Source organism: Oratosquilla oratoria, chromosome 4 (assembly GCF_046742065.1).
Source record: "Oratosquilla oratoria isolate Oo_2021 chromosome 4, ASM4674206v1, whole genome shotgun sequence".
Taxonomy (NCBI): domain Eukaryota; kingdom Metazoa; phylum Arthropoda; class Malacostraca; order Stomatopoda; family Squillidae; genus Oratosquilla; species Oratosquilla oratoria.
Window position 1 is genome coordinate 3,054,300 of NC_134780.1, and position 13,352 is coordinate 3,067,651.

General features: G+C 40.8%; 1 protein-coding gene across 5 annotated transcripts in view; it reads left to right on the plus strand.

Moving 5' to 3' along the window:
- Positions 1-377: 377 nt before the first annotated feature.
- Positions 378-13,352, plus strand: part of LOC143024586 (bumetanide-sensitive sodium-(potassium)-chloride cotransporter-like) — a 77,765-nt gene continuing 64,790 nt past the window's right edge. For all 5 annotated transcript variants that reach the window (XR_012966289.1, XR_012966288.1, XM_076183411.1 and 2 more), the window contains exon 1: positions 378-733. Coding sequence is in view for 3 of the 5 variants with exons in the window: in XM_076183411.1 (XP_076039526.1) it covers positions 667-733 (67 nt within the window). In the remaining 2 variants the exon portion in view is untranslated. The remainder of the gene's footprint in view (positions 734-13,352) is intronic.

A 13,352-nucleotide genomic window follows, 5' to 3' on the forward strand; every position in this document is an offset into this window, starting at 1 on the left:
CATGAGTGTGCTCTTCTCCTGTATGCTGTAGTAGGTAAATATATATATATATATATATATATATATATATATATATATATATACATATATATATATATATATATATATATATATATATATATATATATATATATATATATAACCATACGTTGCGATCTCATATGTCACTCGTAGTTGTGACGTCACTGTCCAGAAGAACAGACCCCCTTCCTGGATAATTCCCCGAACAGGTAAGGTGAACAGAGCAGTCAGTAACCGGACTATTCAAGTTATGTCTTGTGCTACCTCGAGGCTTGGATGAACATTCTGGCGACGTTTGGAATCTCAGTCTCTCTGCACCATAAATACTGAGTCGCGGACCATTTGTCTTCCAGGTCTGTGTGGTGCCGACTGCAACATACACGTTCCTCCCTATCTCCCACTCACTCCTCCTCTTCCTCCTCATTCTCCCTTCGGCGGCGAGGCTGGGGAGGCGACCACGCCTCTTTGACCTCTGTTGTGGCGAGGAGGGAGATCAAACAATACTAGAAAAAATTCGAGTGACATGAGAATATATAAATTCGGTAACAAAGTAACGAGGAAGTGCCTGTGATAAAAAATTGTGCGCACAAAAATACCGAAGAAAAGTTGATCGCGTTGTCAGAAAGAGTGACAATTATAGCCACAATGTCCGGTGACCGGCGCGAAAGGTTCTCGGTTAACCGAGTCGATACGGACGAACACCAGAGTGAAGGTAAGCCAGTGGGGGTCATTCTTTTATAGTTGGTTTCTCTTAATCGATTAAATGTTTCGTTAACGAATACTCCTTTCAGAGAAAGGTCGCCAAGTGTGTTGTGTTTTCATCCAAACTGCGGAACACCTTAACCCTTTGGAGTCTGCAGGATTTTTCCTCATGGGAATGAGATCACTTGCTGATGGTCAGAATGAAAATAAGAAACGAAGAGGCGTCAAAGAGTTGATAGAATTTGTTGTGCCTGACGCCGAGCCGTTTTATTCACATGGAATCAGGAGAACTGAACGTTTTTTGGTGCTCGGTAGGAGGCGGAGCGTTGGAGAAGTGTCAAAGTGAGATTATTGTCTTCGAGTGCTCTTCGCCACTACTTCTTGTACTCGGGCTGAATAAAAGTCGTGTTAGCCAGAGCAGTATCTTTCACGGCGTTCCATAGCCTCGTTGGCTGTTCTTGCCATCATCAGGCGATTTTCTTCAGTTGAAAGGTTTAAAAAGTAATGTCGAGGATTTCGTACAATTGAAGAAATCGCATGCCCATAGCTATGTATTTTATCGGCCTGCGCACTGGAAGGGGTCTAAGTCGAAAAGGTGACATCAGGATTAAGCGTGAGGTTGGTGCACCTGAACAGTCAGCAAAACCGTAACGCTACATTAAGCGAGCGAAACAATATGAAACATCAGAGAAGGACGGCTGACGTAAACTGCGGTCTCTCGTAAACGTGTCAGGAATTATCGTTTATTTTCTCCAGCATCGGACCGTGGGGGTCTGAAGACATTTGAGGATGTTTTTATCTTGGAAGAGGGTATGGGGAAGATGTTCCACTCCCTTCGAAATGAAACATTTCAAATATACAAAGTAAATGACACTGTACCATAATAATGTCATCTGTGAATGTATCACCAAACGAGTAACTCTCCACTCCATTCGGAAAAATCTGCCCCTGGTGCAGTGGCGTTGTATGTCGACTGTATTTACATTCACCTTTTGAACCGTTGTGGCTGCAACTGTCGAGGCAGATTTAAACCGCAGGAAGAAGGTTAGACTCACGATAAGCTAGAAAAATTTCCTAGCTGTATCATTACGGAGGTGTTTTTCTTGAGCTGAAAAGAATCGCTTGGCAGCAGCTAGAACAGGTTCTTCAGTCGTAAAATATAGTGACAGTGGTAATTCGATCACGCGTCGATGTGTCTGGACATGACAGTGTAAAGAATAACAACGAAAGATAGCCAACACGCCCTTGGGAATTCCATGAACACGACCAGTATGATCTGGTATTGTGAACGACATTGTCTTGCAATGACTTGCAATGATTCAAGAAACTGATCACGGATTCTTCCGAGACTTTAATCAGTGTCCAGGGCTGGTGTCCTGAATGTGTAGCCTACTGTATGTTCGTTTTTCATGGGGATCTGTTATTTATTTCATTTTCATTTTATTTTATTTTATTTCGGTTTATTTTCTAGGTTCGGTCAGCTATTAATATAAAGGGCCATTTACACGGTCAAACAGTTTGGCAAACCCGGTTTGTCAAACAAGTATTTGAAGTGATGTTTGACCGTGTGAATGGGGGTATTTGGTCGTCAAACACGTTTGTCGAACGTGTTTGACAACCAAATACCCTATTCACACGGTCAAACATCACTTCAAACACTTGTTTGACAAACCGGGTTTGTCAAACCATTTGGCCGTCTAAATGCCCCTTAAGATGACAAAGGTTGGTTCCACCGTTGTGGCGCGCTGGTTTCAATCTCGCCATGTCTTACGTGGATTTGGGATTAATTCTAGGAAGGACAAGTGACAGTCCGAACACATAGGGCAAAGGTGACGGCCTTGGTCGTAGATAAGCGTCTCCTGGCGCCTTTCTTTTATTTTTCACAAGGCCACCTGGCTTGGAAACGTTCGACTGACAGAAGTAGAGAATGATAGAGTAAAAAAAAAAATACGTGTATATATATAAATAAGAAGAAAAAAGTAGTAAAAGCGGGTTTTAAAGAGAGAGAGAAAAGAAGAATAAATAGAAAAAATGGAAAGAAAAAGAAGAGGAAACGTTACAAGAAGAAGAAAATGAAGACTTCTTTGACCTTCTTTTGCCGTGTTCCCCGAAGTCCCACAAGGTCCCCGTTCTCACTCCTCACTCCCCGTCGACCTCGTCTCGTTGCATCACGCAGGGACCTGGGGACGTTGGAAAGACTTGTATTCATCAGAATTGATGTTATATCAAACCAAATACTCTGCGCTGAATGGCCTACCGGCTCCAGCGCTTGGCCTTCGAGCCAAAAAATTTCATAAATCAAATCAAACCAAATACACGTCTCGAGCCAATGAGTATGAAGTCTCCCACTCCCAACTTGCACAGAAATGGGATTCGTTGGTCGAACCTAATCCCTCTCTTCTCTCCTGTACTCTCTCTCCTCTCTACTCTCTCGTCTCTCTCCGCTTCACCCTTCATACCTCTCCTCTCCCCTCTCTTTTTCTTTTCTTCCTTCCCTCTTTTTCCTTCTCGCGATTCTACGTAATCTTTCCCCCTTCTTTCACTCTCTCTCCTGTACTCTCTCTCCTCTCTACTCTTTCGTCTCTCTCCACTTCACCCTTTATACCTCTCCTCTTCCCTCTCTTTTTCTTTTCTTCCTTTCCTCTTTTTCCTTCTCGCGATTCTACGTAATCTTTCCCCCTTCTTTCACTCTCTCTCTCCCTCCATGTCTCGACCCTCCATCCCTCCGCCCACCCCTTCCTTCCTCTGTCTCTTTCTCTCCCCACTTCCAATTTTTCCCTATTCTTCTTGATCTTCCTTCCCCCCTCACTTACATCTCCTCATTTCCATCCCTCTTGTCCTCTTCCCCTTTCTTTCTCTCCTCCTCTCCTCCTCTTCCTCTCTCTTCCATTCCCTCTTTTCTCTCTTCCCCTCTCTCCTTTTCATATATCTTTCTCTCCCTTTTTCTCTTTGCCGCCAACTTTCCCGTTTTTTTCCTTTCCATTCCTTCCTTTCCTTTCCTCTCCACCCTTTCCCAATCCTTCATTCTTTCTCTTCTTCCCTTTCACATCAGTGGCAGGCTCTGAACCGAATAGCTCTACTTAACGGTGTGATGCCGCAAGAGAGCCTCCCCCCCACCCCCACCCTCACCCCCACCCTCCCGTCTGTCGTTGGCACCTCAGCTGATTGCTGGGTCAGATGGTTCGACCGATCGATTCCCTGATCTCTTTGGGACCAATGGGTCATTTTCGGCACAGTTAAAACAGGTTTATTGAATTAATGCCAAACTGTTTCGAATTAGAGTCAGACTTCAAAATGAAGGGTTTGTTAACTAGCTCTGTTAACTCTTTCAAGCTATAGGAATCGTTGAAAGTTTGTTTTTAGTCAACGTTACGTTTTTTCATCCACCTAGGAGCACCTCACAATATCAGTTCTCCGGCATACTGAGGTAAAGGGCGCCAACTGCTTATATTCAACTTAGAAAGGGTTTCGGAGATGAGATTAGATGGTGTAGCTTCTCATAACAATTGGATGGCGAATGGGCAGGATGACCAAATATGGGCTGCAAGGCCTTTAGGTTAAGGATTACAAAGGATTACAAAGGCGGAGCATGCCGACAGGAGACCTTTTGGTCCATATCTAGGCCGGATGCGAAAAAAATCATGATAATAATAAACGAATGAATAAAAAGTATAATAATGTAAATAACAAATAAAATACATGAATAAATGCATAGGTATAGTTAAATAATAAACAAACAGGTAAATAGTAAATAATAATAAATTGACACACATAAAATGAGAATCAAACAGACAAATGATAACAAAACAAAAACAAATAATACACTAATATTCCAAAGTTCGACAACTTTGTGGTGGTCTTTTATGCAAACAGATGTCAACTTTGCTGCGGCCTGCATATGCGAATAATAACTAATGTAGTGTTGTAGTAAAATATTAAAACGATGGAACTGATTTTCTGTCTGAGAATCAGACAAGAAACAATGGTCTCAAACTGTCCGGAAATAGATTCAATTTGGAAGTAGGTAGAAACAACTTTGCCAACCGTGTAGTTAATGAATGGAATAAACTTCCTGCACAGGTAGTGCAATGTAGTTCAGTTCGAAGCTTTAAGAATCATTTAGATAAATACCTAAGTAAGATGCTGTAATTATTATAATTTATGTTATATTATTTGTTTTTGTTTTGTTATAATTTGTCTGTCTGATTTTCATTTATTATTAGTTATATGTCAATTTATTATCATTTACTATTTACCTGTTTGTTTGTTATTCAACTATACCAATGCATTTATTTATGTATTTTAATTGTTATTTACATTGTTATAGTTTTAATTTATTATTAATATGATTTTTTTTTTTTTTTTTTTTTTGCATCCGACCTAGATATGGATCAAAAGGTCTCCTGTCGGCATGCTTTGCCTTTGTAATCCTTTGTAATTCTGGAAACGATAGGAATGTCGGTGAATGAACGGGTTGCCCAAGTCAAATATTGGGGACTTAGAACACAATGGAACAGAAGACTGAAATTTTATGTTGTTCAATTTAAGCAGTCTAAGAGGGGGTTTTCAAAGTCTAACGGTTCGTTGAACGCGGTTCGACAGACACGTGTTTAAAGTGATGTGTGAACGTGTGAACGGGGTATTTGGTTGTCGAACACGTTGGTTGAACCCCAAATACCCCGTTCACACGTTCAAACATCACTTTAAACACGTGTCTGTCGAACCGCGTTCGACGAACTGTTCGACCGTTTAAACCCCTTCTTACTCTCAAATCTGTGCATGTGCAAAAACAATGATTTATGTGTTTCATTTATTCATTTATTTTTGACTGATTGATTTGTTTGTTTATCTATTTATCTATTTATTTATTGTATTTCATTTTCATTTATTTATTCATTTATTTATTGTGCATCTCCGTACACACAGACTGAGGAATTCTTGACTGATGAGAGGAAGGAATTAGCCACTAATACTCTTGGAAGGACAATGTGACGCTGGAATTTCACTATTAAATTAAGTTGGATTAAATTCTTAAGAGGACAAATGTGCAGGAGGAAGCTCTAATTTCACTCATTAGAAAATCCGTCACGTCTTCTACATTTCTTATTTCTTTTTTCCCTCACAATCTGTAATCTAAACTCCGAATTCCACTTCTCGTTACTCAGCTTCTTCGTTCTAAGGGTTGATTCTTCAGTAGCTGAATGAAATCCTCAGTCATTTACGGCTCTCCAGAAACAGAATCCCATAAGTCACGTTCTTGTTCCTCTCAACCTTCTTTGTGCCATTGTTCCTTTGTTGCATTACTGTTCCTGCCGGATGTGACGTCAGCGGAAACTGACGAAATATCAGATAACTATTTATTTTTTCTTCTTACACCCATTCCTGACCATTCTAACCCGGAGATCTTTGTCTACTTCGAGAACTTTCTTGGCGGCCACTCTCCTTCTTCGGTAGTCGCCAAGACTGTGAAGTCACCACCACCGTGAGTCGCAAGAGGTGCACGATGGATGTTTAAGCCCAGATTGCCATTAAGGACCCATGGGTCTTGTTTACCATATATATATATATATATATATATATATATATATATATATATATATATATATATATATATATATATATATATATATATATATATATATATATATATATATAAATTTCTGTAGCACCTTAGTACGAACAGACAATCCAGGTCAGAGAGAGAGAGAGAGAGAGAGAGAGAGAGAGAGAGAGAGAGAGAGAAATTAGGAGCTAGAGATAAGGAAATAGAGACGGAGAGATAAACGGAGAGACATAAAAAGAGAAGGGAGTGATAAAGAGAGAGGAATAGAGAGAGAGGGGAGAGAGGGATAGAGAGAGAGGGGAGAGAGGGATAGAGATAGGAGAGAGAAGGACAAAGAGAGAGGGGAGAAAGGGATAGAGAGGGGAGAGAGAAATAGATTGAGGGATAGAGAGGAATAGAGAGGGATAGAGAGAGGGGGAGAGGGAAAGGGGGGATAGAAGGACAGAGGGAAAGGGGAATAGGAAGAGAGAGCGAGAGAGGGATAGAGGGAGAGGTGGAGAGGTAGAGAGAGGGACAGAGAGGGGGAGAGAGAAATAGAGATAGAGAGAAGGGAGAGAGAGGAGGAGAGAGGGATAGAGAGAGGTGGAGAGAGTGGGAGAGATAGACAGATAGAGAAAAAGAGAGATAGAAGGAGAAAGTTATGATGAAATATAAATGAAAATGTATTTGTAAAGATGCACGGCAGAACGAAACAATTGTCATCTTATAGAGAGGAGGAGGAGGAGGAGAAGGAGGAGGAGGAGAGGACGGAGGACTGGTAGCCGTTTAAGTACGTGTAAATTTTTGTCGACGTCAAGGACTATCAGATGAATATCATTCATGTTTAGAGCCATCACTCGCTTCCAATCCCCCAACCCCCCCGCCCTCCCATGCACGCACATCACGGACTACCAACGTCGTTGTACCGAGTTCACGTCTCTCTCTCAGGCTGTGAAACTTTCCGCTACGCAGCTGCAAGACGTTACTACCCCCCTTGAGAAAGGGCTTGGGTGTGCGCGAAGATCATCGGGAACAATTTACCGACAACAATAATTGACACAATTTGTCAATCTACACAATTCATCGAAAATTATGACTTTCATAGCTTTTATCTAGGATATTACAAAAACAAAGTAGAATTTCCTTTCGTAGTATTTATTAAGAACAGTTCAAAATGTACAAGTTAAAAATTTTACTGACAGAACTAATAAAACTTAAAACTATAAAATGTTCTTAAGACCGGAAAACTGGGTGGCTATTGCTCGCTAATAATCAACGACGTTGCTATATGAATTATATCTTTCAATGATTTTTTTTATCCATTCAGAAAAGTCACGATATTTTTTCTTGTGGTTGAGATGAAGTACCAGCCAAGTATTGATCGGCTTTAACATCGTTAGTGTTTTGTTCCTTTTTCAGGCAGTCGAAAAACGTCTATACTGTATATTAGGGTGGTGTCTAGCAATCTTGGTCTCGAATGTTCTATGCCATCCTTCAAGCGAATTATTTGTTGTGCTTTTTTCAGAATCTATGAACTGAAGAGGCATTATGGTCAAAGCAGTGAACATCTTTGTATACTCGTACTGCAGTGGTTCCTAAACCCTGGTACCCAAAGTTGGGTTGTCAAGCCATTTGAATGTGTCGCCAAGGATATTACTATTAGAATATCATTATAAGTAATAATACTGTATTAGAATACCTAAATCGTTAACGCATAGGGACAACATTACAGAGACATAGACGATTTAATTGAAGTGAAAAATCTTCTGAATATCTACAGTTATTTCGAAATTCAAATAAAACAAAATTTTTACCAAGCTATGGGTCGCCATGATTGATCTGGATGGGATTTTGGGTCGTGACATTGGTATAACGAGTACTTTACATTTCTGTCGGAAGGAAGAAAACCCATCATCACTACTTGGCAATTCAGGCTAATTCGGTAATTTAGTGCTTGGGCTGTTTCATACTTGATCAGTAGCTAATTATATATATAAGTGTACTTACCACCACGATTTTGATTACTTACCTCAGCCACCTACATTGCAAACCAAACTAATTCGATGATTTATTGTTTTGACACTTTCATAGATATTTACCATTTTTTCCCTCCGATGAATTATGTACATCGATAAATTGAGCGTTTCGATGTTGTCGGTAAATTCGCCTAAACACTGTATGCGTATGTGTGTACATTATATATATGTATATATATATGTACATATATATATATATATATATATATATATATATATATATATATATATATGTGTGTGTGTGTGTGTGTGTGTGTGTGTGTGTGTGTGTGTGTGTGTGTGTGCGTGTATGTGTGTGTGTGTGTGTGTGTGTGTGTGTGTGTGTGTGTGTACGTGTGTTTGTGCACGTGTGTGTCTGTGTGTGTGTGTGTATATGTATATATCTGTATGTGCATGTTTACGTGCGTGTATGTGTGCACGTGTGTGTGTGTGTGTGTGTGTGTGTGTGTGTGTGTGTGTGTGTGTGTGTGTGTGTGTGTGTGTGTGTGTGTGTGTGTGTGTGTGTGTGTGTGTGTGTGTGTGTGTGATTCACCATGGTCTTGGATCACGTGTTGGACTCGTAATCGACAGCTATTACCCTCTCGTATGAAAGCTCAGAGCTCATGTATGATCGATCTATGGGTAATGCTATGACCTTACACGCACACACACACCTAACTTCCCCCCTCCCCACGAGAGTTAGAGTAACGACTCGCAGTGATACTGAAATAATTTCACCCCTGGGCGTGATTCGAACTCTGACCGCTGTAGTAGCGCGCGCATGTGTGTGTGTGTGTTTGTACGTATGTGTGTGCATGTATGTGCGTGTCAGTGTATCTTTACTTAATTACACGTACCTAATTATAGCATATGGTGCTGCAGCAGTGTTAACGGGACTTTGCCTTCGTTTACCAAAATTTGCCTTAAATTTGTTTATGTTGTTGGTCTGAATCCCATTTACCTCCAACATGTTCCACAAATTTCAGCATCTATGTGGAAAGCTATGTTCTCTAATATCTTTCAAGCAATCTTGCTTTTCCAAGTTATCACTATGATTTTTTGACCTCGCGTCTCTCAATACTGTTCCCATACGTCTGTTAAAAGTCTTTCCCTCGTTCCAATCCACTCACGTTTTCTTTCTTCTATACCAATCTTTTTACGGTGTTTTGTCGATGGCCTTTTCCGAATCCAGGTATACATAATCCACCTAACCCTCTCATGCAGCACAGCCACTCTCGAATAAATACTTAGCACATGACTGCAGAAGAGTTTCTTGTTCTAAATATCAACTCCAAACATTTCATTCATCTATCTTTTGCGACTTAGTTCCTACATTTTAGATACCGTTGCCGGTCAAGGACACTGGTCTATAATTCGGTGATAATCCTCCCCCCCACCCCACCGCCCTTGTTTCCTGCTTTTAATGTCGGTACATCTGCAGGAGGTGCTCAGATGAGAGGAAGGGTGGGAGGGGTGTGGAGTGTATTTAGGGATGAAATGGGTGGGAGTGTTTTTATGCCTTTCCCTTTTTGGCTACCTCCCTTGGAAGGGGGAAAAAGCCTTGGTATATGTATGTATGTATGTACATCTGCAGATTTCCAGTCCAAGGGCACTTTTCCCCTCTTCCAGAAAATATGGAATAGATTTATGAATATCATCCACCAGTTATTCTCTAAACCAGGGGTTCTTAACCTGTGGGGAATTCCCCACTGGTGGGGAATTCCCCACTGGTGGGGAATGGTGGAGTTGCCAAGTGGGGAATGACCGGTTGGACTCACTGTCTTTTTTTTATCGATGTGTTTTTGTTTCTTTTTGTTTGTTTCTGGTGTCTTCTTGTTGTCACATTTCGTGAATTTGTAAATATACAAATTCGATTTTAACCCATGCAGTGTTTAGTAACTAAACACTGCATGGGTTAAAATCGAATTTGTCAAAGACCGATGCTGTGGTGGGAAATGGAGAGTTGGCTCACTAAAAAGTGGGGAATTGGAGAAAAAAAGTTACGAACCCTTGCTCTAAACCGATTCAATATCCAGTCTGAGGTCTCATCTACTCCCTGAGGTCTTCCATACCTCCATTTCCTCGAGTAATTGAAAAACTGCACAAACTTCCACTACTTTATTCTTTATCACATCTTATTTTCTTGAAGATCCTCTTCCTTATCAAACACTGATTGGAAGCTTCCATTCATTATCTCCGCTTCCCTTCTATCTTCATATACTGTCCCTTCAATTTCAACTTGGATATTCGCTCTGTTTCAGGTTGCCACTCACAAATCTGAAGAAAATCTTAAATTGAAATTTGTCAGATACATTCTTCTCAAACCTCTTTTCCTCTTCCCTTTTTCTTGTATAGTAATTGCTGGATATATATATATATATATATATATATATATATATATATGTATATATATATATATATATATATGTAAATATATATATATATATATATATATATGTGTGTGTGTGTGTGTGTGTGTGTGTGTGTGTGTGTGTGTGTGTGTGTGTGTGTGTGTGTGTGTGTGTGTGTGTGTGTGTGTGCGTATGCGTGTGCTTGCATGTGTGCGTGTGAGTCTTCGTGTATGAATGTCCATACACGGAAGAGGAGGGAAATTGATTTTGGTTATTAATAGGAAGAGGGAAGGGAAAGGAATGATAGGATCAAGGAAGTGAAACGACGAGGAGAGAGAGAGAGACAGAGACAGAGACAGAGACAGGGGAGGGGAGACAGGTACAAGGACAGGGGACAGCTACAAACACAGGGAACAGATACAATCGCAGCATCACACGATTCATTTCTTTGTTGCATTTTGTACCTCTCCAAATAAAGTGGAATCTGGTCTTTTTGCTCAACTCTTTTGTAAAATGGTCACTGCAACACCTGTTGCCCTGAGCCTATTTAAACATCCTCTTAGAAGTACAAAACTTGTGCGGGACCACATGCTCACAATCACTCATACGTTCCATTTCAGTATTTCATTGGGTCTGCAGTATATGCGATCTGCCGCGGTTAGACCAAGGCGGCTTGGCTCGTCACGTCCGATTGGTCAGCCGGCCATTTCCTCTACCTGAACAAATAGTGTTATTACTTCTCTCGAAATAGAAGGAAGACAAACTTCTCTAGTCCCTTTATCAGTCCACAATTACGTGTAGCCCAGCACCAATACTGCATGATAAACATTCCTTGTTTTCGGTCTCTATTCTCTGGCTTTTATATACATTTTTTATTATGTCGGTTAATCTTGCGAGGTATAAAAACAAAAAAGGAACTGCTATATATAGGAATTAGATACTTAACAAGAAAAAATATATCTCCACAGTTCATGAGTCATGTTCGAGTGTTTGCGACTGTACACTCTTAAAAGTAAAAAAATAAATAAATAAATAAAATAAAATTGTGCTATCACCTTACCGAAGGGATTACTTGACTGACAGTCTCAAACCGCTCGGGAATAGAATCGCTTGATATTTGCCAAAACTAAATCTGTAAACTTGGAGTGCGATGGTCAAGGATGTATGAAAGTGGCAAACGCCTTCCTTCCTGGAACGATATTATGCTCTTTAGATCTTTATCAGATACTGTATCTTATGAGTCTGTAACGAGCTAAGCGTTGTAACACAACGTTTCGTTTTCACCTGATTGTGTGTCCTCAGACAAGGTCAAGGGTACCACTCACCTCCCCATGCCTGATTAAGCTGACCAGGCCGCCTCATGGGCTAATTAAGCTGGCGCTCGTGAACCTTGCACAAGCCGCACCGTACCAATTGTTCGGACGAGCCACGGACCCCCATCGTTCATGACCCCACGCCCGACCCATACCTTACCAATGGGACAAGTGAGCCATTACACAACATATCCTATCATTGGTTCCGACGAGCCAAGGACTTCCATCATGAGTCGAACCCGAGCCAAACATCGTCAAAGGGCAACTGGCTTGGCTGAACGACGTATATATATATATGTATATTTGTATACGTATATATATATATATATATATATACATATATATATATATATATATATATATATATGTATATATATATGTATATATATATATATATATATGTATGTATATATATATATACTGTAAGTTGTCACTGTTCCCCTTAGCAAGAGGACAGGGTATGTGGCATGTAAGAGACCTATTGATTGGACCATATAAACTCTAAGATCTCTTCGGGGACGGAATGACTGTCATTTATGGGTCCAATACATTAATTATCGAAGACCATGGTGAAACTTGTGTCGTCAGCTGTGCTCTCAGAAGCTCCGCTTCATGCCATCCAGACAGATGCTTTGGTGAAGCCCCAAAGTTTCCCTCTGTGACGTCACTGGCGGACCACATTATCAATATCAATCTAGAGCAAACTCTGTGTAGTTGGATAATGAGGAGGGGGAAAGAGAGGAGGGGGCAGAGGAGGCAGAGGAAGAGGAGGAGGGGAAGGAGGAGGAGGATAAGATAGAAGAGAAGGTATGGGATGAGTATGAATCCAGAGAACACTAAAAGGCGTTGTTGTTCAAAACATTAGAACTTCAGATGTTGACGGAGGCAAAGCGGCCGTCTTCATAAATCGGGAGGTCACGTGATCGACAGTGCAAGCGATCATAATTGGGGAAGGCTATGGCGTCTACGTCATCGACGTCGTCTACGTCATCGTCGTCGTCTACGTCATCGTTGTGGGTAATGACAATGGCATTAATAGCGTCAATAACCAATTCGCTACGGAGGAATTACTAAGGAAATGGATAGAATATCCTGACCGCAGCCAAAACAAAAGAAGAGGTACCACTCGGTGTCTGGGGACATTGGTGACGTCACTGGTGACGTCATTACTGCCACGTGGAAAAAAAGTGAAGATGAGAACAACTTTGACAGTTGTGCGAAGGAGTGATTGGGGCGATTGGAGCTGGTTGTAAATGATGATTGCGGCTGAAATGGAACAGAGATTGATTCGTTTGTTATGGTGAGTTGGTTTCTATTGAAATATGCATTTGGATTCGTGAGGATACGGCTCCAGTTGACGACGATGGTTGTGGGTCATCATCGTCGTCGTCGTCGTCGTCGTCTTCAT